The 26,276-nt window shown below is 34.6% G+C and overlaps 1 protein-coding gene across 1 annotated transcript; it reads left to right on the top strand.

The window, feature by feature from the left end:
* Positions 1 to 1,134: 1,134 nt before the first annotated feature.
* LOC139853926 (protein HEAT STRESS TOLERANT DWD 1-like) lies at positions 1,135 to 26,276 on the top strand. Its single transcript, XM_071843263.1, has 13 exons — positions 1,135 to 1,336; positions 21,298 to 21,320; positions 21,425 to 21,594; positions 22,127 to 22,205; positions 22,520 to 22,702; positions 22,784 to 22,882; positions 23,397 to 23,565; positions 23,669 to 23,775; positions 24,344 to 24,483; positions 25,478 to 25,550; positions 25,719 to 25,831; positions 25,924 to 26,041; positions 26,139 to 26,276. The coding sequence occupies exons 1-13, from the start codon at positions 1,135 to 1,137 to the stop codon at positions 26,274 to 26,276; spliced, it is 1,614 nt and encodes a 537-aa protein (XP_071699364.1).

Genomic DNA, 26,276 nt, shown 5'->3' with positions numbered 1-26,276 from the left:
CATCAAGGATTTCATCTTCCACATTCTTTCCTTTATCCTCCTCCTTCTTTCCTGTTACATTACGATTCAGATTGTGCCTTAGATCTTCTTTGTTTTTGTTGATGATGTACCTTAAATCTTCATCAGGGTTTTTGATAACCTCCTTAAATCTCCTATCATCACGATGGGCAGTGAAACTAGTGCCCGAAGTGTATCTTCTATCATCATAACCCTGATTAAAGGGTATACCAGTGTCACGTTTACTCCCATTAGCAAGAAAAACCCTAATCGGGTTCCCATCAAACTTGATGGTCTCGAGCCGATTTAACAATCTGTTAACATTCTCCTTATCACCATAACGCACGAATGTGAATCTCTGACCATTACGCAGCCTTTTCCTTACCATGTAGATATCTTTGAGGTTACCGTAATGCTTGAAAACCATCCAAAGATCCTCCATGGTCCAACTCTCTGGATAGTTGAAAAACATGAACGAGATCCATTGATTTTTGGTTAATCTCGGAAAATCGTCTTGAAATCTTCCATTGTAGTGTCCGTGCATCGAACCACCTCCATTGAAGAACCTTGTGTGCTTATTACTCTCTCTCCTCACACTCTCTCTCACACACCCCATTTTTTATGTAATTACTTAGCTCATTTCTAAATTCTCATATAGTCAAAAAAAAAAAAAAACTGCTACTATCATAAGTAGATCCAATCCAAATGTCAAACCAATCAATCCATTGTTGATGAATATTGAAATAAGGAAGATCGCAATCAATCCATAAACAAATCCTGCTCTAAACTTGTTTTGAGGTACCGCAGTCGAAGAAAAAATGATCACAAGACTCAATACCACATGCACAAGATTCAAGATTGCATTTATGGTCGATTAAGACATATGAGTTTGATTTTCGATTCAGTTTATGTTTAAACCAACATGATGAATTCACCGATACAAACTTAGCACGTGAGCTTTCACGTAATTTTAATGATCGTCAGTCGGATGGGCTTTCCATGTAAAGTTTGCATAGCACGAAAAAGCCGGTGGCGGCCGGTGTAGTGGCAACATCGGTTTACCTTTTTAGGCTGGCTGCGTGGGTCCATAACCCAGTTGGCAGTGGATACCCATTGTTTATGAGGTAGTGGAAGGTTATGGATGGCGAGTTTTCGGTCGCCAGTTGGTTACTTGTTGTCATGTTATCGTTGTCGAGTCCATTATTTTTCAGTTGTGACTTCATCGTTGGACCATGTGATGATCTCCGTGTTAGAGATATGGTTTATGCGCCCGGGGTGGAACAAGTATATTGTGGATGGGATCTTCTTTGTGGTGGCTTAAGAAGTTTTGTGGCTATCGGTATTCTCTTATTTTCAGTGCTGAATCGGTCGTTGGCGTTCTCCCGATGGTTTAAATGTTTCGTCAAAAATGGTTTAGGTTCTTCTGGTTTTTGCGTATTTTTTTAGACAGCGAAAGGGATCCCCCGAGGGGGACTAAACCACCCGTTGCGATCATCTCCCGTTTCGACTATGCCGATGCAGTGATAATAACCCCACCCTCATCACTGCCCGGGAGGAAACCTTGAAACCGATCCAAGGGCACGCCCAAGTAAAACCCCCATCCCCTTTATACCCCCTCCCAAACGATATGAGAAAGGTGCCATGGGTGGATACTTCATGACAAAGATGAAATTATGTTTTTAAATATGTAGCCAATGGTGGTCGAACTCCTGACCTCCTTAAAGGAGGCAGACCACCAACCGTTGGACCACATCACAATTTCTACGTATTAGTTTTATAGGCTTAGTTTTACACCAATTTCTCCCGATTAGATGGTTTGTGTTCGACTGTTGCGATATATTTTGCCTTTCATTCAGTTTGTACGTTGTTGATCATCAAATCCCTTTATTTATAGTATCATTGTTTGCTGGGACTTTTTTGCGTTGGTGGTTTCTCGTTTATCCATCAAACTGCATGTCGCGTACCTGTTATTTTTTTAGCTCAACTAGTCCATTGATTTTACAAATGTTGCTTTGATGGTCCCTCCATTAACTTTTTGTTAAAAGTATTCATTAAGTGTCACATCACGTGATGTCGAAGAATTAAATGTCATAAAATGAGATCACATGATGATATTTAACGGACATTTTAACAAAAAATAGATGGAGAGAGCAAGAATGCAACATATGTGTAATTAAGGGACTACACACGACAAATAATTTAATGTATTAACTAAAGACCACCTGGGGAAAAAATTCCTGGGAAAAAAAAAACTGGTATAAAAACCCTAAATTTCTAAAACCTTGTTTTTTCATCAACGTGCTCTGTTCTTTATTTACTTCTTCCCATAATTAAAACATGGTTCGCAGCATAAAAAACCCAAAGAAAGCTAAACGGAAGAACAAGGTGAATCCCAGTCAATATAGTGTTGGTTTGATTTTTGGCTAGTTGTGATGACCCAGAAATTTCTGACCAAATTTAAACTTAATCTTTGTATGATTAACATTTCCGACACGATAAGCAAAGTCTGTAAAACTGAATCTCAAAATTTTTGAACAACTTTTATATATTTAAATACCCTTCGGTTGTTTTCGATGATCCGCGAACAATTATATGTAAATAGATACATATATACTATAACTTGAAAAGTTAACAATGTATTAATTGTTTGATACTGTACATTAAACTTATTGGTTTAAATATCTATTTGAATATATATGATAAGTTGAAATACTTATTATTAAAATTTATTTATAAATAACTTCTAATGTGTATTTAAAAACTGATTTATGTATATTAAAAAGATATATACATATATATAATTTCAAGTTATTTAGTAAACGATAGTAACATTCGTTTATTGATTCGATTGATATTCAGATAAGTTAACTAAAGCGTTTAAGATGAACCAGTATGCTACAGTATTTTCAAATTGCTACAGTACCCAAAAATGCTACAGTGTTTTCGAAAATCACTACTTGCTACAGTGAAATTGAATTTGCTACAGTGAATTTGCTACAGTGAATTGCTACAGTAACTTTGCTACAGTAAACACTATTTTAAAATGTATTTTAACAAATAGCGAGACGATGATTTATAGAAGTAAATGACCAAAACACTCAAAAGTTTAAGATATACTTTGAGTGGTACAGTTTATGGATAATTTAAGGCTATATTTTGACAAAGGTACGTGTCACGAAACATAAAGTATTAGTTTTCTAAGCGTACGAAAATGCGTTCGAGAAACTGGAACCGGGACATAAGTCGAGTGACAACGTACGACTTATCGGAACAAAAATTACAAGTCCACTATGCACGTGAATTTAATATAATATATAATTAATTATATAAATTAATTATATTATATTTATAATTAAATAATATGTAGACAAACAACGAGACAAAAATTTGTTAGCTGTAAATCCTTCCCATGCGATCGCATGGGAAATGTGCTTGAAGGCCATGCGATCGCATGACAGTCTGTATCTGGCCACATCTATAAATTCGAGTGTTTTTCTGATTTCTGATGCACTCCAACTCTTATCTATCTCTCTCGTATTATATTTATATATTATTATTATTATTATTATTAAGATTAATATTATTATTAATCTTATTATTATTATTATTATTATTATTATTATTATTATTATTATTATTATTATTATTATTATTATTATTACATAAAATATTACGACGAGGTTATGGGCGTGTCACTTTCAAAACGGGTTTTCGAGCGGGATAGAGATAAGAAAACTATGGGTTATAGCTATGGACATTATGGATAATGTTCAAGGGTATTGTTCTCAAGTCAAACCTAGTGTTTATCATCTTCGTTGCGTCTACGTACTTTTCTGAAATATTGAATCACAATATTGATACGTAAGCATTTATATTTTATCTTTTATAAATTAATAGTGTATCCATGTCTAGTACTCGAGTATATATGTTTATGCATGCTTGATACTAAATTTCGTCGTTAAACAGTTTATAATGAATCACTAATTAAATACATATATTACTGGTAAAAGGTATATGATATACATGTTTTTGGAAAGCTGGCGAAAAATCAATAACTTTTCATTTAGATATCGAATAGTTTCGATGAACGGATTAAAAGATATGATCAACTGAATTATGATTGACGTTAATCGAAATTGCTTTTGAATCTGCAATTAAGATTTAAACAACTTGTTTACGAGATTTATAAAGTGAACTTTTAAATATTATCAACCGAGTAAATGAATCCTTATATAAGGTACGTCTCGTTTGTTGAACTATTGTCAAAATTGACTTTTTGAAACAACATTGGATAACTTTTGTATGTCGATATCGAGAATTAGGATTGTGATACACTATGACCTGACCTAGCTTGATAGACATTTATTGACCAACATATGAGTAACATCACCATCAGCCCGTAGTATGATATTGTCCGCTTTGGACACAAGCCGATCACCGACGGGCTACCCGCGCACGAGTACTGAAATGTCCCGTTCTTATTGATTAAAAACGTTCCATATTAATTGATTTCGTTGCGAGGTTTTGACCTCTATATGAGACGTTTTTCAAAGACTGCATTCATTTTTAAAACAAACCATAACCTTTATTTCATAAATAAAGGTTTAAAAAGCTTTACGTAGATTATCAAATAATGATAATCTAAAATATCCTGTTTACACACGACCATTACATAATGGTTTACAATACAAATATGTTACATCGAAATCAGTTTCTTGAATGCAGTTTTTACACAATATCATACAAACATGGACTCCAAATCTTGTCCTTATTTTAGTATGCAACAGCGGAAGCTCTTAATATTCACCTGAGAATAAACATGCTTTAAACATCAACAAAAATGTTGGTGAGTTATAGGTTTAACCTATATATATCAAATCGTAACAATAGACCACAAGATTTCATATTTCAATACACATCCCATACATAGAGATAAAAATCATTCATATGGTGAACACCTGGTAACCGACATTAACAAGATGCATATATAAGAATATCCTCATCATTTCGGGACACCCTTCGGATATGATATAAATTTCGAAGTACTAAAGCATCCGGTACTTTGGATGGGGTTTGTTAGGCCCAATAGATCTATCTTTAGGATTCGCGTCAATTAGGGTGTCTGTTCCCTAATTCTTAGATTACCAGACTTAATAAAAAGGGCATATTCGATTTCGATAATTCAACCATAGAATGTAGTTTTACGTACTTGTGTCTATTTTGTAAATCATTTATAAAACCTGCATGTATTCTCATCCCAAAAATATTAGATTTTAAAAGTGGGACTATAACTCACTTTCACAGATTTTTACTTCGTCGGGAAGTAAGACTTGGCCACTGGTTGATTCACGAACCTATAACAATATATACATATATATCAAAGTATGTTCAAAATATATTTACAACACTTTTAATATATTTTGATGTTTTAAGTTTATTAAGTCAGCTGTCCTCGTTAGTAACCTACAACTAGTTGTCCACAGTTAGATGTACAGAAATAAATCGATAAATATTATCTTGAATCAATCCACGACCCAGTGTATACGTATCTCAGTATTGATCACAACTCAAACTATATATATTTTGGAATCAACCTCAACCCTGTATAGCTAACTCCAACATTCACATATAGAGTGTCTATGGTTGTTCCGAAATATATATAGATGTGTCGACATGATAGGTCGAAACATTGTATACGTGTCTATGGTATCTCAAGATTACATAATATACAATACAAGTTGATTAAGTTATGGTTGGAATAGATTTGTTACCAATTTTCACGTAGCTAAAATGAGAAAAATTATCCAATCTTGTTTTACCCATAACTTCTTCATTTTAAATCCGTTTTGAGTGAATCAAATTGCTATGGTTTCATATTGAACTCTATTTTATGAATCTAAATAGAAAATTATAGGTTTATAGTCGGAAAAATAAGTTACAAGTCGTTTTTGTAAAGGTAGTCATTTCAGTCGAAAGAACGACGTCTAGATGACCATTTTAGAAAACATACTTCCACTTTGAGTTTAATCATAATTTTTGGATATAGTTTCATGTTCATAATAAAAATCATTTTCTCAGAATAACAACTTTAAAATCAAAGTTTATCATAGTTTTTAATTAACTAACCCAAAACAGCCCGCGGTGTTACTACGACGGCGTAAATCCGGTTTTACGGTGTTTTTCGTGTTTCCAGGTTTTAAATCATTAAGTTAGCATATCATATAGATATAGAACATGTGTTTAGTTGATTTTAAAAGTCAAGTTAGAAGGATTAACTTTTGTTTGCGAACAAGTTTAGAATTAACTAAACTATGTTCTAGTGATTACAAGTTTAAACCTTCGAATAAGATAGCTTTATATGTATGAATCGAATGATGTTATGAACATCATTACTACCTTAAGTTCCTTGGATAAACCTACTGGAAAAGAGAAAAATGGATCTAGCTTCAATGGATCCTTGGATGGCTCGAAGTTCTTGAAGCAGAATCATGACACGAAAACAAGTTCAAGTAAGATCATCACTTGAAATAAGATTGTTATAGTTATAGAAATTGAACCAAAGTTTGAATATGATTATTACCTTGTATTAGAATGATAACCTACTGTAAGAAACAAAGATTTCTTGAGGTTGGATGATCACCTTACAAGATTGGAAGTGAGCTAGCAAACTTGAAAGTATTCTTGATTTTATGAAACTAGAACTTTTGGAATTTATGAAGAACACTTAGAACTTGAAGATAGAACTTGAAAGAGATCAATTAGATGAAGAAAATTGAAGAATGAAAGTGTTTGTAGGTGTTTTTGGTCGTTGGTGTATGGATTAGATATAAAGGATATGTAATTTTGTTTTCATGTAAATAAGTCATGAATGATTACTCATATTTTTGTAATTTTATGAGATATTTCATGCTAGTTGCCAAATGATAGTTCCCACATGTGTTAGGTGACTCACATGGGCTGCTAAGAGCTGATCATTGGAGTGTATATACCAATAGTACATACATCTAAAAGCTGTGTATTGTACGAGTACGAATACGGGTGCATACGAGTAGAATTGTTGATGAAACTGAACGAGGATGTAATTGTAAGCATTTTTGTTAAGTAGAAGTATTTTGATAAGTGTATTGAAGTCTTTCAAAAGTGTATAAATACATATTAAAACACTACATGTATATACATTTTAACTGAGTCGTTAAGTCATCGTTAGTCGTTACATGTAAGTGTTGTTTTGAAACCTTTAGGTTAACGATCTTGTTAAATGTTGTTAACCCAATGTTTATAATATCAAATGAGATTTTAAATTATTATATTATCATGATATTATCATGTATGAATATCTCTTAATATGATATATATACATTAAATGTCTTTACAACGATAATCGTTACATATATGTCTCGTTTAAAAATCATTAAGTTAGTAGTCTTGTTTTTACATATGTAGTTCATTGTTAATATACTTAATGATATGTTTACTTATCATAGTATCATGTTAACTATATATATATCCATATATATGTCATCATATAGTTTTTACAAGTTTTAACGTTCGTGAATCACCGGTCAACTTGGGTGGTCAATTGTCTATATGAAATATATTTCAATTAATCAAGTCTTAACAAGTTTGATTGCTTAACATGTTGGAAACATTTAATCATGTAAATATCAATCTCAATTAATATATATAAACATGGAAAAGTTCGGGTCACTACAGTACCTACCCGTTAAATAAATTTCGTCCCGAAATTTTAAGCTGTTGAAGGTGTTGACGAATCTTCTGGAAATAGATGCGGGTATTTCTTCTTCATCTGATATTCACGCTCCCAGGTGAACTCGGGTCCTCTACGAGCATTCCATCGAACCTTAACAATTGGTATCTTGTTTTGCTTAAGTCTTTTAACCTCACGATCGATTATTTCGACGGGTTCTTCGATGAATTGAAGTTTTTCGTTGATTTGGATTTCATCTAAAGGAATAGTGAGATCTTCTTTAGCAAAACATTTCTTTAAATTCGAGACGTGGAAAGTGTTATGTACAGCCGCGAGTTGTTGAGGTAACTCTAGTCGGTAAGCTACTGGTCCGATACGATCAATAATCTTGAATGGTCCAATATACCTTGGATTTAATTTCCCTCGTTTACCAAATCGAACAACGCCTTTCCAAGGTGCAACTTTAAGCATGACCATCTCTCCAATTTCAAATTATATATCTTTTCTTTTAATGTCAGCGTAGCTCTTTTGTCGACTTTGGGCGGTTTTCAACCGTTGTTGAATTTGGATGATCTTCTCGGTAGTTTCTTGTATAATCTCCGGACCCGTAATCTGTCTATCCCCCACTTCACTCCAAAAAATCGGAGACCTGCACTTTCTACCATAAAGTGCTTCAAACGGCGCCATCTCAATGCTTGAATGGTAGCTGTTGTTGTAGGAAAATTCTGCTAACGGTAGATGTCGATCCCAACTGTTTCTGAAATCAATAACACATGCTCGTAGCATGTCTTCAAGCGTTTGTATCGTCCTTTCGCTCTGCCCATCAGTTTGTGGATGATAGGCAGTACTCATGTCTAGACGAGTTCCTAATGCTTGCTGTAATGTCTGCCAGAATCTTGAAATAAATCTGCCATCCCTATCAGAGATAATAGAGATTGGTATTCCATGTCTGGAGATGACTTCCTTCAAATACAGTCGTGCTAACTTCTCCATCTTGTCATCTTCTCTTATTGGCAAGAAGTGTGCTGATTTGGTGAGACGGTCAACTATTACCCAAATAGTATCAAAACCACTTGCAGTCCTTGGCAATTTAGTGATGAAATCCATGGTAATGTTTTCCCATTTCCATTTCGGGATTTCGGGTTGTTGAAGTAGACCTGATGGTTTCTGATGCTCAGCGTTGACCTTAGAACACGTCAAACATTCTCCTACGTATTTAGCAACATCGGCTTTCATACCCGGCCACCAAAAATGTTTCTTGAGATCCTTGTACATCTTCCCCGTTCCAGGATGTATTGAGTATCTGGTTTTATGAGCTTCTCTAAATACCATTTCTCTCATATCTCCAAATTTTGGTACCCAAATCCTTTCAGCCCTATACCGGGTTCCGTCTTCCCGAATATTAAGATGCTTCTCCGATCCTTTGGGTATTTCATCCTTTAAATTTCCCTCTTTTAAAACTCCTTGTTGCGCCTCCTTTATTTGAGTAGTAATGTTATTATGAATCATTATATTCATAGATTTTACTCGAATGGGTTCTCTGTCCTTCCTGCTCAAGGCATCGGCTACCACATTTGCCTTTCCCGGGTGGTAACGAATCTCAAAGTCGTAATCATTCAATAATTCAATCCACCTACGCTGCCTCATATTCAGTTGTTTCTGATTAAATATGTGTTGAAGACTTTTGTGATCGGTATATATAATACTTTTGACCCCATATAAGTAGTGTCTCCAAGTCTTTAATGCAAAAACAACCGCGCCTAATTCCAAATCATGCGTCGTATAATTTTGTTCGTGAATCTTCAATTGTCTAGACGCATAAGCAATCACCTTCGTTCGTTGCATTAATACACAACCGAGATCTTGCTTTGATGCGTCACAATAAATCACAAAATCATCATTCCCTTCAGGCAATGACAATATAGGTGCCGTAGTTAGCTTTTTCTTCAATAACTGAAACGCTTTCTCTTGTTCATCATTCCATTCAAATTTCTTCCCTTTATGCGTTAATGCAGTCAAGGGTTTTGCTATTCTGGAAAAGTCTTGGATGAACCTTCTGTAGTAACCAGCTAGTCCTAAAAACTGGCGTATGTGTTTTGGAGTTTTCGGGGTTTCCCACTTTTCAACAGTTTCTATCTTTGCCGGATCCACCTTAATACCTTCTTTGTTCACTATGTGACCGAGGAATTGAACTTCTTCCAACCAAAATGCACACTTTGAAAACTTAGCGTACAATTCTTCCTTCCTCAATACTTCTAACACCTTTCTCAAATGTTCACCGTGTTCTTGGTCATTCTTTGAGTAAATAAGTATGTCATCAATGAAAACAATGACAAACTTATCAAGGTATGGTCCACACACTCGGTTCATAAGGTCCATGAACACAGCTGGTGCATTAGTTAAACCAAACGGCATGACCATAAACTCGTAATGACCGTAACATGTTCTGAAAGCAGTCTTTGGAATATCATCTTCTTTCACCCGCATTTGATGATACCCGGAACGTAAGTCAATCTTTGAATAAACAGACGAGCCTTGTAGTTGATCAAATAAGTCATCGATTCTCGGTAGTGGGTAGCGGTTCTTGATGGTAAGTTTGTTCAACTCTCGGTAGTCGATACACAACCTGAATGTACCATCTTTCTTCTTGACAAACAAAACAGGAGCTCCCCACGGTGATGTGCTTGGTCGAATGAAACCACGCTCTAAAAGTTCTTGTAATTGGCTTTGTAGTTCTTTCATCTCGCTGGGTGCGAGTCTGTAAGGAGCACGAGCTATTGGTGCAGCTCCTGGTACAAGATCTATTTGAAATTCAACGGATCGATGTGGGGGTAATCCCGGTAATTCTTTCGGAAATACATCAGGAAATTCTTTTGAGACGGGAACATCATTGATGCTCTTTTCTTCAGTTTGTACTTTCTCGACGTGTGCTAGAACAGCATAGCAACCTTTTCTTATTAGTTTTTGTGCCTTCAAATTACTAATAAGATGTAGCTTCGTGTTGCCCTTTTCTCCGTACACCATTAAGGGTTTTCCTTTTTCTCGTATAATGCGAATTGCATTTTTGTAACAAACGATCTACGCTTTCACTTCTTTCAACCAGTCCATACCGATTATCACATCAAAACTCCCTAACTCTACTGGTATCAAATCAATCTTAAATGTTTCGCTAACCAGTTTAATTTCTCGATTCTGACATATATTATCTGCTGAAATTAATTTACCATTTGCTAATTCGAGTAAAAATTTACTATCCAAAGGCGTCAATGGACAACTTAATTTAGCACAAAAATCTCTACTCATATAGCTTCTATCTGCACCCGAATCAAATAAAACGTAAGCAGATTTATTGTCAATAAGAAACGTACCCGTAACAAGCTCCGGGTCTTCCTGTGCCTCTGCCGCATTAATATTGAAAACTCTTCCACGGCCTTGTCCATTCGTGTTCTCCTGGTTCGGGCAATTTCTAATAATGTGGCCCGGTTTTCCACATTTATAACAAACTACATTGGCATAACTTGCTCCGACACTACTTGCTCCGCCATTACTCGTTCCGACACCATTTGTTCCTTTCGTTCTATTAACCCCTGGTCCGTAGACCTCACACTTCGCCGCGCTATGACCATTTCTTTTACACTTGTTGCAAAATTTGGTGCAGAACCCCGAGTGATTCTTTTCACACCTTTGGCATAGCTGCTTCTGATTGTTGTTGTTGTTGCGGTTATTATTGTTGTTGGGGTGATTGTTGTAGTTGCTGTTGTTGTTGTTGTTGTTGTTGTTGTTGTTAGGCCGTTTGTTGTAGTTGCGATTGATGTTGCGATTGTTGGGATAATTGTTGCGATTATTGTTGTAATTGCTGTTGTTGTTGTATTGGTGATTCTTATCACCGTTTTCCTCCCACTTTCTTTTGACTTGCTTCACATTGGCCTCTTCAGCAGTCTGTTCTTTAATTCTTTCTTCAATTTGGTTCACGAGTTTGTGAGCCATTCTACATGCCTGTTGTATGGAGGCGGGCTCGTGTGAACTTATATCTTCTTGGATTCTTTCCGGTAATCCTTTCACAAACGCGTCGATCTTCTCTTCCTCATCTTCGAATGCTCCCGGACACAATAGGCACAATTCTGTGAATCGTCTTTCGTACGTGGTAATATCAAATCCTTGGGTTCGTAACCCTCTAAGTTCTGTCTTGAGCTTATTGACCTCGGTTCTGGGACGGTACTTCTCGTTCATCAAGTGCTTGAATGCTGACCACGGTAGTGCGTACGCATCGTCTTGTCCCACTTGCTCTAGATAGGTATTCCACCATGTTAACGCAGAACCTGTGAAGGTATGTGTAGCGTACTTTACTTTGTCCTCTTCAGTACACTTACTTATGGCAAACACCGATTCGACCTTCTCGGTCCACCGTTTCAATCCGATCGGTCCTTCGGTTCCATCAAATTCCAAAGGTTTGCAGGCAGTGAATTCTTTGTAGGTGCATCCTACACGATTTCCTGTACTGCTAGATCCAAGGTTATTGTTGGTATGTAGCGCAGCCTGTACTGCGGCTATGTTTGAAGCTAGAAAAGTACGGAATTCCTCTTCATTCATATTCACGGTGTGTCGAGTAGTCGGTGCCATTTCCTTCAAAATAGTTAAATGGAACAAGTTAATCATACAGAATATTAAGAGTAGTTAATAGTATTTCGTAGCATAATATGAACTCATTTATAAAAGCTTTTTCTTCATATTAGCGTTTTATAAGTTTAAATTCGGGTAGTACCTACCCGTTAAGTTCATACTTAGTAGCTAATATACAATTCAACTACTACAATTCTATATGAAAAACTGATTATAATAATATTTTGCGTTCAAACTTTTATACAATATTTTACAAACTTACAATACCGCTTATTTTACATAAAGCATGAAATATAGCACACAATAACTTTGATACAAGATAGTTGTGAAGATAATTCTAGCTAGTACACAATTCGTTCAGCAAAGGCAATAAAGACACGTAATTCATACGTCCAGAAACAAGTCATGCATTCTGGTTTTACTAGGACTACTTCCCATCCTTGGTCTTGTGCAACATAACCGTTATGGCCGTTGATAAGACAGCGTGTTGTAACGTCGTCAAAGGGACGAGGGTTACGTAATGTCCAACAGTCCCGTAATAATCTAAAAACCTCATTTCTTACCCCAATTACCGACTCCGTCACTTGTGGAAACGTTTTGTTTAATAGTTGTAGCCCGATGTTCTTGTTCTCACTTTGGTGAGAAGCGAACATTACTAATCCGTAAGCATAACATGCTTCTTTATGTTGCATGTTAGCCGCTTTTTCTAAATCACGAAGTCCAATATTCGGATATATTGAGTCAAAATAATTTCTTAACCCGTTGCGTAAAATAGCATTTGGGTTCCTCGCAATATATGCGTCAAAGTAAACACATCGTAACTTATGGGTTTCCCAATGTGATATCCCCCATCTTTCAAACGAAAGTCTCTTATAAACCAAGACATTCTTGGAACGTTCTTCGAATGTCTTACAAACTGATCTCGCCTTAAATAGTTGTGCCGAGGAATTCTGGCCGACTCTAGACAAGATTTCATCAATCATGTCTCCGGGTAGGTCTCTTAAAATATTGGGTTGTCTATCCATTTTGTGTTTTTAAACTGTAAAATAGACAAGAGTTAGATTCATAAAAAAATACTTATTAATACAAGCAATTTTTACATATATCATAAAGCATAAGAACACTATATTACATATATTACACCACACGAATACAACTATCTTATTCCGACTCGCTCGTTTCTTCTTCTTCGGTTTTGGTTCGTTTTGCCAAGTTTCTAGGGATATATGATGTTCCCCTAATACGAGCCGTCGTTGTCCACATTGGTTTAGAAAAACCTGGTGGTTTAGAGGTTCCCGGGTCATTGTTACAACTTAAGGACTTCGGGCGTTGACGATACATATAAAGTTCATCGGGGTTGGAATTAGATTTCTCTATTTTTATGCCCTTTCCCTTATTATTTTCTTTTGCCTTTTTAAATTCAGTTGGGGTAATTTCTATAACATCATCGGAATTCTCGTCGGAATCCGATTCATCGGAGAATTAGTAATCCTCCCAATATTTTGCTTCCTTGGCGGAAACACCATTGACCATAATTAACCTTGGTCGGTTGGTTGAGGATTTTCTTTTACTTAACCGTTTTATTATTTCCCCCACCGGTTCTATTTCTTCATCCGGTTCCGATTCTTCTTCTGGTTCCGACTCTTCTTCCGGTTCCTCTTCGGGAACTTGTGAATCAGTCCACGAATCATACCAATTTACATTTGACTCTTCATTATTATTAGGTGAGTCAATGGGACTTGTTCTAGAGGTAGACATCTATCACATAATATCAAACGCGTTAAGAGATTAATATATCACATAATATTCACATGTTAAAAATATATAGTTTCCAACAAAATTTGTTAAGCAATCATTTTTCAAGTAAACACGGTCGAAGTCCAGACTCACTAATGCATCCTAACAAACTCGATAAGACACACTAATGAAAAATTCTGGTTCTCTAAGACCAACGCTCGGATACCAACTGAAATGTCCCGTTCTTATTGATTAAAAACGTTCCATATTAATTGATTTCGTTGCGAGGTTTTGACCTCTATATGAGACGTTTTTCAAAGACTGCATTCATTTTTAAAACAAACCATAACCTTTATTTCATAAATAAAGGTTTAAAAAGCTTTACGTAGATTATCAAATAATGATAATCTAAAATATCCTGTTTACACACGACCATTACATAATGGTTTACAATACAAATATGTTACATCGAAATCAGTTTCTTGAATGCAGTTTTTACACAATATCATACAAACATGGACTCCAAATCTTGTCCTTATTTTAGTATGCAACAGCGGAAGCTCTTAATATTCACCTGAGAATAAACATGCTTTAAACGTCAACAAAAATGTTGGTGAGTTATAGGTTTAACCTATATATATCAAATCGTAACAATAGACCACAAGATTTCATATTTCAATACACATCCCATACATAGAGATAAAAATCATTCATATGGTGAACACCTGGTAACCGACATTAACAAGATGCATATATAAGAATATCCTCATCATTCCGGGACACCCTTCGGATATGATATAAATTTCGAAGTACTAAAGCATCCGGTACTTTGGATGGGGTTTGTTAGGCCCAATAGATCTATCTTTAGGATTAGCGTCAATTAGGGTGTCTGTTCCCTAATTCTTAGATTACCAGACTTAATAAAAAGGGCATATTCGATTTCGATAATTCAACCATAGAATGTAGTTTTACGTACTTGTGTCTATTTTGTAAATCATTTATAAAACCTGCATGTATTCTCATCCCAAAAATATTAGATTTTAAAAGTGGGACTATAACTCACTTTCACAGATTTTTACTTCGTCGGGAAGTAAGACTTGGCCACTGGTTGATTCACGAACCTATAACAATATATACATATATATCAAAGTATGTTCAAAATATATTTACAACACTTTTAATATATTTTGATGTTTTAAGTTTATTAAGTCAGCTGTCCTCGTTAGTAACCTACAACTAGTTGTCCACAGTTAGATGTACAGAAATAAATCGATAAATATTATCTTGAATCAATCCACGACCCAGTGTATACGTATCTCAGTATTGATCACAACTCAAACTATATATATTTTGGAATCAACCTCAACCCTGTATAGCTAACTCCAACATTCACATATAGAGTGTCTATGGTTGTTCCGAAATATATATAGATGTGTCGACATGATAGGTCGAAACATTGTATACGTGTCTATGGTATCTCAAGATTACATAATATACAATACAAGTTGATTAAGTTATGGTTGGAATAGATTTGTTACCAATTTTCACGTAGCTAAAATGAAAAAAATTATCCAATCTTGTTTTACCCATAACTTCTTCATTTTAAATCCGTTTTGAGTGAATCAAATTGCTATGGTTTCATATTGAACTCTATTTTATGAATCTAAATAGAAAAGTATAGGTTTATAGTCGGAAAAATAAGTTACAAGTCGTTTTTGTAAAGGTAGTCATTTCAGTCGAAAGAACGACGTCTAGATGACCATTTTAGAAAACATACTTCCACTTTGAGTTTAATCATAATTTTTGGATATAGTTTCATGTTCATAATAAAAATCATTTTCTCAGAATAACAACTTTAAAATCAAAGTTTATCATAGTTTTTAATTAACTAACCCAAAACAGCCCGCGGTGTTACTACGACGGCGTAAATCCGGTTTTACGGTGTTTTTCGTGTTTCCAGGTTTTAAATCATTAAGTTAGCATATCATATAGATATAGAACATGTGTTTAGTTGATTTTAAAAGTCAAGTTAGAAGGATTAACTTTTGTTTGCGAACAAGTTTAGAATTAACTAAACTATGTTCTAGTGATTACAAGTTTAAACCTTCGAATAAGATAGCTTTATATGTATGAATCGAATGATGTTATGAACATCATTACTACCTTAAGTTCCTTGGATAAACCTACTGGAAAAGGGAAAAATGGATCTAGCTTCAATGGATCCTTGGATGGCTCGAAGTTCTTGAAGCAGAATCATGACACGAAAACAAGTTCAAGTAAGATCATCACTTGAAATAAGATTGTTATAGTTATAGAAATTGAACCAAAGTTTGAATATGATTATTACCTTGTATTAGAATGATAACCTACTGTAAGAAACAAAGATTTCTTGAGGTTGGATGATCACCTTACAAGATTGGAAGTGAGCTAGCAAACTTGAAAGTATTCTTGATTTTATGAAACTAGAACTTTTGGAATTTATGAAGAACACTTAGAACTTGAAGATAGAACTTGAGAGAGATCAATTAGATGAAGAAAATTGAAGAATGAAAGTGTTTGTAGGTGTTTTTGGTCGTTGGTGTATGGATTAGATATAAAGGATATGTAATTTTGTTTTCATGTAAATAAGTCATGAATGATTACTCATATTTTTGTAATTTTATGAGATATTTCATGCTAGTTGCCAAATGATGGTTCCCACATGTGTTAGGTGACTCACATGGGCTGCTAAGAGCTGATCATTGGAGTGTATATACCAATAGTACATACATCTAAAAGCTGTGTATTGTACGAGTACGAATACGGGTGCATACGAGTAGAATTGTTGATGAAACTGAACGAGGATGTAATTGTAAGCATTTTTGTTAAGTAGAAGTATTTTGATAAGTGTATTGAAGTCTTTCAAAAGTGTATAAATACATATTAAAACACTACATGTATATACATTTTAACTGAGTCGTTAAGTCATCGTTAGTCGTTACATGTAAGTGTTGTTTTGAAACCTTTAGGTTAACGATCTTGTTAAATGTTGTTAACCCAATGTTTATAATATCAAATGAGATTTTAAATTATTATATTATCATGATATTATCATGTATGAATATCTCTTAATATGATATATATACATTAAATGTCTTTACAACGATAATCGTTACATATATATCTCGTTTAAAAATCATTAAGTTAGTAGTCTTGTTTTTACATATGTAGTTCATTGTTAATATACTTAATGATATGTTTACTTATCATAGTATCATGTTAACTATATATATATATCCATATATATGTCATCATATAGTTTTTACAAGTTTTAACGTTCGTGAATCACCGGTCAACTTGGGTGGTCAATTGTCTATATGAAACATATTTCAATTAATCAAGTCTTAACAAGTTTGATTCCTTAACATGTTGGAAACATTTAATCATGTAAATATCAATCTCAATTAATATATATAAACATGGAAAAGTTCGGGTCACTACAAGTACAACCCCGGATCGCACTTCTACCTCACGGATTTGCTTCTCGGGTAAACACCCTCAAAACTCGTCATACCAGAAGAGGTATCCACACCCTTATAAGGAGTGCTTTGTTTTCCTCTCCCACCGATGTGGGACGAGTCTGTTACAACTCTCCCCCCTTCGGGACACTGCATCCCCGCAGTGCAAATCGATGCGGGCCCCAGCTCTGATACCATAAGTAACATCACCATCAGCCCGTAGTATGATATTGTCCGCTTTGGACACAAGCCGATCACCGACGGGCTACCCGCGCACGAGTACAACCCCGGATCGCACTTCTACCTCACGGATTTGCTTCTCGGGTAAACACCCTCAAAACGCGTCATACCAGAAGAGGTATCCACACCCTTATAAGGAGTGCTTTGTTTTCCTCTCCCACCGATGTGGGACGAGTCTGTTACAATATGTTCTCTAGGTTGAGATCTACGATTATTTGGTAATCCGAGTTTCGGTCACATTTTGGTGGACGACTTTATATGCTGCTAAGGTGAGTTTCATTGATCCCTTTTTAATTGCTTTTGCAATATATATTTTTGGGCTGAGAATTCATGCACTTTATTTTAAACGCAATGGATACAAGTACATACTAAATTCTACACTGAGTTTGAACCGAAAATCCCTTAGCTTTGGTAACTGTTAACTGCCAGTTATAAGAACTGGTGGGCGAGAGTAGTAGTATATGGATCCATAGGGCTTGATATCCCCGTCTGAGCTAGAGCACTAGCCTTTTAACAGACGTATGCTATTTGAGAAGCGTACACGTTGGTTTGCGTGTATTATTAAGATGATTATACAAAGGGTACAAATTATATATACGTTAAGTTTAGTTACCAGGGTGCTCAATTTCGTAGAATATTTTGATAAACGTTTCTGGATTGAACAACTGAAATCTTGTGATCCACTTTTATATACAGATTATGCGAAACACTAAAACTATGAACTCACCAACCTTTGTGTTGACATTTGTTAGCATGTTTATTCTCAGGTTTCCTAGAAGTCTTCCGCTGTTTGCTTATATGATAGACAAGCTATGTGCATGGAGTCTTACATGGCATATTTTTCAAGAAAACGTTGCATTCACTAAATCATCACCATGTATCTTATTTTGACTGCATTGTCAACGGAAGTACTATTGTAAACTATTATTTACAGTGATTGTCTATATGTAGAAATCATCAGATGTCGAAAACCTTTGATTTAAATATTCATATTTGGTTTGCCTTTTCAAAAGAATGCAATGTTTATAAAACGTATCATATAGAGGTCAAATACCTCGCAATGAAATCGATGAATGACGTGTTCGTCCATATGAATTTGGAGCGATCGTCACACTAGTAGAAGAAATGTTTTTTGCTTAGTCCCACATCGGTGGATGGAAAGAGTGGGAAGTAATCTCTTTGGTTATAAAAGGAGCTTATGGGATTACTTCCAAATTGCACCAATCAATACACTTTAAATATTTGATTATTTCTTTCTTTCTTACTCTTGTTTGAGAGTTGTATTAGTTAAATATTTTGGAGAGTGTAGTTGGTTTAAGAGAGCCGTCTATATCATTGTAACAATTTGTGATATAGTGAATTTCTCTCTTTGGGGGCCGGTGGTTTTTCTCCTGTTTTGGAGTTTCCACGTTAAATTCTTGTGTTGCGTATTGTTCTTATTTCTTTACTATTATTGTTGGGCTGGGTGGTGGGAATTAGTGAGACCGTAATTTCCCAACAACTGGTATCAGAGCGTCAGGTTTGACGGGGGGTCTCGGTTATAGGAGTCGGAGTATGCTCTGTGGTTGCCACGGGAGTGGATCGTCCACATCAGAAACGAGTTCTATTGATCGTATTGGGTATCTGGTTAGACAATATTTTTTCTGATTCGTAGTAATAGTTGGATTTGTTAGTGGCGAGTTGTGGATTTCCGATTTAAAGGGTCCTGGCTACCTGCTACATCTTTTGGCTATTCGAAACGTGAGCAAAATTAGAGAAAGTGTTGTTTATAGGATACGGATACGATGTCGAAGTTCAGTCCAATGAGGTTTGATGTAGAAAAATTTGATGGGAGGATCAATTTTGGCTTATGGCAGGTTCAAGTCAAGGATGTGTTGATTCAATCCGGTTTACACAAGGCGTTGAAAGGTAAACCCACCTTTGTTTCTGGCAGTGATTCTAGCAGTAAGTTCGATGAAGAAGAATGGGATGATATGAATTTGAGGGCAGCAAGTGCGATTCGTTTGTGTCTTGCAAAGAACATGCTTGCAAATGTGCACGGGTTATCAACGGCAAATGAGCTTTGGGTTAAACTAGAGCAGTTGTACCAGGGCAAGGGCATCTCAAATCGGTTGTGTCTTAAAGAACAATTTCATACTCTGCGTATGGATGGGGGTTCAAAGATTTCAGATCATCTAAATATTCTTAACGGTATTGTTTCAGAACTGGAGGCTATTGGAGTTAAAACGGATGATGAAGATAATGCTTTGAGGTTGATATTATCTTTATCATCGTCCTATGAGCACATGAAACCTATTCTAATGTACGGGAAAGAAACGTTGAAGTTTGAAGATGTTACTAGCAAGCTCCTATCCGAGGAGAAAAGATTGGAAGGTAACCGGGTCTCATCATCAGAAGCTACGGTACTGTTGTGTTCGGATAGGCATAAGAGAAACTCTAGAAAGAATCTGACATGCTGGAAGTGCGGGAAGACTGGGCATGTAAAGGTTAATTGTCCCGGTGGAGCTAATCCAGCAAATGGCTCCAAAGATGCTAACATTGTCTCCGTCGTTACGGAGAGTGACGAATTCTTCTGAAGTCACGTCATCCTCATGGTGTGTCCGCGCCACCATGAAAAAGGATATTCGTTAGCGGTTCCACAATTGCACATGGGCATTGGTTTGGCGTTTATGCAGGTTGTGTGGTGGAAATGGATGTTTTAGCTGATGAAACTTCCAGGGAAAGCCAAACAGGAAGTTGCACCATAACAGTTCAGCTAGGTATACAACATGTAGCGATTTAAAATGCTTGGAATGTGATATTCTAAGTGCTATACTCTTTATGGTGGAGTATGATAATTCTGTTAAGGGTTATGATTGTCTGTTATGACAATGATTGTCGGGTCTTGACAATGTTCGATGAAGATGCAAGTTTTGTCTCTTGGGAGATAATGTCAACGGCATGAAGATGAGGATCTTGAAGTTGTCGTCGAGGAAGCGTCTACATCGGTTATCCTTGCAATGTGGAAGCATGGTTATCTTCTTCTATCCAAAAGGTGGAGATTTGTTGGTTTGATTTTTGGCTAGTAGAAGAAATGTTTTTTGCTTAGTCCCACATCGGTGGATGGAAAGAGTGGGAAGTAATCTCTTTGGTTATAAAAGGAGCTTATGGGATTGCTTCCAAATTGCACCAATCAATACACTTTAAGTATTTGATTATTTCTTTCTTTCTTACTCTTGTTTTAGAGTTGTATTAGTTAAATATTTTGGAGAGTGTAGTTGGCTTAAGAGAGCCGTCTATATCATTGTAACAATTTGTGATAGAGTGAATTTCTCTCTTTGGGGGCCGGTGGTTTTTCTCCTGTTTTGGAGTTTTCACGTTAAATTCTTGTGTTATGTATTGTTCTTATTTCTTTACTATTATTGTTGGCTGGTTGTTGGGAATTAGTGAGACCTTCATTTGACAACATATAGTTCTTCCACTATTAATTTGAACCCACTTTATTGTTAATTCGTTTAGGTAATTTGATGTTTCATTGTACTGTAAGCATTTATTATAATTATATATTCTGTGTATTGAGTGTTGTTGTTGTTGTTGTATTTGTTTTTAACAAAATGCGGTTGCATATTGTAATTGATTAAATTAGGGTTCAAAGAAAGGGGAAGGGTCAAGTTCATCATCAAATGCAATACCATCAATTCCAGCAAAAGTATGGCAACCAGGTGTTGATGCTTTAGAAGAAGGTGAAGAGTTGCAGTGTCATCCTTCTGCTTATAATTCACTTCACGCCCTTCACATTGGCTGGCCTTGTTTAAGGTTTGGGTTCTATTGTTTATGCTTCTAAAGATTGGTATGTTATTAAGGATTTATATTTTTTAGTTACGATATTCTAAAAAGTTGCTTGCTTTTTTATAATTCAATAATTTTAAATAAGGTATCAATTATGTATCATTAATTTAACTTGATTCTATCTTGAGTATGGTTTATTGGGTCATAGCGTTGTTTATGTGTTTGGATTGTTAAATTCAAGTCATGGTTTGAAAGTTTAAATTATACAATCATATATCTCTTTTGCAAGTACAGTCTCATACTTTGCAAGTCCTGTCCAGAAACTAGGCCAATGTTCAATCACCTCTACGAAGTATACGGACAAATTCGTTATTTATCAGTATACATGTATGCCTTTTGTAGAATTTTAATCATAGGAAATTGCAACTATGAACCCATTTTTGTTTGGACTGATAGGCACGGTTATTAGCTGCTCTAATTGATCTAGTTGAAAATGATGTAACAATCGCTTATTATATGTTTGTTGAAATTAAGTTAATCTTTGTTTACTTTGATGTAGCTTTGACATTGTGCGTGATTCACTAGGGTTGGTACGGACAGAATTTCCCCATACTATTTACTGTGTCACTGGCACTCAGGTAATAGTATTTGGTTAGCATTATTATTAAATTAATTGTTATCAGCTATGGTTTGCTTATGTTATCCGACTGCGCTGACCAATGTTGACTTTTATCTGATATACAAGTTTGTAACTTTAGCTTCAAGTAATCAGAATAAGGTCCCTAATTTCTTTTATCAGTATAAGCCCTACACTTGCATATGCTGCATCGGTGCTAATTGCATATATCTTTCCTTTCGATTCCGTATACCTTTTTGCCATTGTTTCCCTTCTCTTTTATTATCCTTTTATGATTATGACGATGATGATGATTATTATTATATGCTTAACCAGGCAAACAATGCTCCCAATTCAATTGGAGTATTTAAGATATCAAACATTTCTGGTAAGAAACGCGAATTAGTACTGACAAAAAAGAATAATCACGACACTGATATGGACTGCGAGAGTAGTGATAGTGATGATGATGATGATAGAGAAGTTGATAACGATGGACCTAAAGCTCCCGTCTTTCAGGTAACACATGCAAACGTTTATGTTTTTATCAATTTATGTTGTTTAAGAATTTAGTTAACTTGATAAAATTTCAACTTACAGGTACAAAAGGTGTTTCATGAAGGTTGTGTGAACAGGATTCGTGCGATGCCACAAAAACCCCATATCTGTGCATCTTGGAGTGATACTGGTCATGTGCAGGTATAGTTGACTTCTGCGATACAAACATATGTGTGCATGTCATCAAACAGTTGTTCAAAGTTTATGATGTTTTATAGTTAAAATTTCAATTATTTTTTATTTTCTTATTGGGCAAAAGGGGACATTATCCTCAAAATATATAAGAAAACCATATTTCAAAAAGCAGAACCTGCAAAAACTTGATGCATTCCTCAAGAAAGCATCACGAGTTCATAAACACTAAAATATCTTCCTAAAAATCAGAACTTTTCTCCGTATTGAATATTGATTAACGCTTTAAGCTAGTGATTCTTAAAAAAATTCATTATTTTGCCTCTAGGAATAATAAACCTACCATATCCTCCGAATCAACAGATTTGCATAGGAACACTTGGAAAACCGATAACCACGATCTTCTTGTTGTCTCATACATAATAATCATCGATCGATATATGTCATATTCTTTCTTTAGCTTATTCTTAAAAGGCATTTTATTATTATTCTTATATTTAAATGTACGCCTTACGCCATGCAGATTTGGGATTTTGGGTCTCAACTAAATTCTTTGGCTGAAACTGAGACTAATATTAGCAAGGATGCTACTACAGTTTCTAATCAAACTTCATTACTTAAATTTACTGGTCACAAGGATGAAGGATATGCAATTGACTGGAGTTCTCTTGTTACTGGCAAGCTTGTGTCTGGTACGAACTATGCATTCACATATACATTTTACATATATGATAGAATTAATTAATTGATTGTTTATTAACAATTTGTTTTTTTTTTTTTTTTCATTCCTAAAAGGGGACTGCAAGAATAACATTCACCTATGGGAACCAGCTTCTGACTCAACATGGAATGTTGATAGTAACCCGTTTGTTGGACATACTGGTAGTGTTGAAGATTTGCAGGTACCCACTCCACCACTTCATTTTTTAATGCCGAATGAAATGTTGCTCTTCCCATTAAATGTAGTGTTGGAAACGGCGGCCGTCTTGGCCGACTAGTCGGTTTGGTGACTGGCCCCTTCTGTTTCGCCTATAAATGTCTAATTGACCCCTCAACGCTAAAACGTCAGGTCAAAGTCGGTCTGAGTGTGTCCGAGTCGGGTCTAAGTCGGTCAAAGGTCAAGGTTGGTCAAAGTTAAGTCAAAGTTTTAATACGAGTATTTATTTTGTACTTGGGTTTTGTGCCTTATACGTATGTTCAAAATATATACGTTTGAAAGCAGGCTGGCCTGCCAATTTACTTGCAATTTTATTATTGTCTCAATATGACTACAGAACATATATTAGTTCAATGACTTGATATTTTGAACGATGCACTTTAGGAGGTTTCATTCTATAAAAGTACACAATGAATGACTTTGATTGTTGATAATTTAATAATTGATGTCAATATTATAATCTATAAAATGGTTATGATAAGATTAATATGCAACCATTTGCACTAAAATGTTTCCAACTTTTTTTGATGCAGTGGAGCCCTACAGAAGCGTCTGTGTTTGCTTCTAGCTCTGCGGATAAAACCATAGCAATATGGGATATTCGTGTAGGGAAATTGCCAGCGGCTTCTTTTAAGGCACATAACGCAGATGTTAATGTTACTTCTTGGAACAGGTCTGTACTTAAGTTTTTTTGTTTAATCCGACGGCTTTTATCTATATATATATATATATATATATATATATATATATATATATATATATATATATATATATATAAATATATATATATATATATTTTTTATGATACAATTATATATATATATATATATATATATATATATATATATTATTAATGATATAGTTTTTATATTAATAACTTATTTATATATTTCATTATTTAATTAAATGTATTCATTTTGTATATACAATAATTAAATATACTTTTGTGTAATTATCCTAATATATATATATATATAATTTTTAATGATAAAATTCATTATGATAATTGTACCAAGGATAATATTTTTCCTAGTAATAACGATAATATTAATAATCAAAAATAACAATAATAATAAATATAAAATTTAGTAACTACCTCTCAGAATAAGTTCCAAAAATTAGGTGCCCTTGCCCAGGCTCGAACCCACAACCTCTCGAATACGAAAACACCCTCTAACCACCTGAGCTATATCGATCTTCTGTTTAAAATCAGATACGCTTTATATATATACCTCGTATTCTATTTTCTTTATGACATCATCATCACTAATAATACTGGTGTTAATATTAATATTAAATGTAATAATATTAATGAAAGTAATAATAATAATAATAACAACTTATGTCATAACTTGTAATTAAATTTAATATATTAAAATTACATATTTTTAATTATATCCAATTATAATATCATATAATATTTATCCAATATGTATATCATAATAATTATTTATAGGACTCATACACATCTATATATAACTTTATTTTAATAACGAATTTATTATCTTGTAATTTATTTTATATACGAAATCTTACTGATCTATTGTATTTTATTATTTTAAATCATTATATATATACTTTTGTTTATATTCATATATATATATATATATATATATATATATATATATATATATATATAAAACTTTTGCTTAGTTGATTTCTATTAGGCTTGCAAGTTGTTTTCTGGTATCTGGTAGTGATGATGGGACATTTTCAATCCATGACCTTAGATTGCTTAAGGTACGAATTCTGAAATATCTCAGAAAATAAAGACATACACCGTTTCTGTTTATGATTTTTATATGTTTTAGGGTCAAAATAATTATATTGAATTGAGCCGAAGTTTTATTACGTTTATTTATTTATTTATTTTTCTCTTATTGTTCTGTATGTCTTTTTATTCTGCAGGGAGATTCTTTAGTGGCTCATTTTGAGTACCACAAACTTCCTATAACATCTATTGAATGGAGCCCACATGACACTGCTACCTTGGCGGTATCATCAGCAGATAATCAACTTACGTATGATTTTTTATACAGCAAATATTACAAAATCATCTGAATTATTTTCACAAGATTGTCTCTGTATAACACCATCTTTAATCTAATTTCAGAATATGGGATCTGTCTTTAGAACGTGACGAGGAAGAGGAATCTGAATTTAAATCCAAAACGCAAGAACAAGTACATGCACCCACCGATTTGCCTCCACAACTTCTTTTTGTTCATCAGGTTAGTTACCGTTTTGTGAATCTTGATGGTATCAGTTCGAACCTATTTTAACTTTAAAAAAAAACTTTTGTTTAGATTTTGTTGCTACGATGAACAGGGCCAAAAAGACTTGAAAGAAGTTCATTGGCATACACAGATTCCAGGGATGCTGATTTCTACAGCTGCTGATGGTTTCAACATTTTAATGCCTTCAAATATCGAAACTAATCTTCCTGTAAATCAAGCTGCTGCTTGA

Source organism: Rutidosis leptorrhynchoides, chromosome 6 (genome assembly GCF_046630445.1).
Source record: "Rutidosis leptorrhynchoides isolate AG116_Rl617_1_P2 chromosome 6, CSIRO_AGI_Rlap_v1, whole genome shotgun sequence".
NCBI lineage: Eukaryota > Viridiplantae > Streptophyta > Magnoliopsida > Asterales > Asteraceae > Rutidosis > Rutidosis leptorrhynchoides.
The sequence above is the reverse complement of the archived record's forward strand: the minus strand, read 5'-3'. Positions and strand labels throughout refer to the sequence as shown.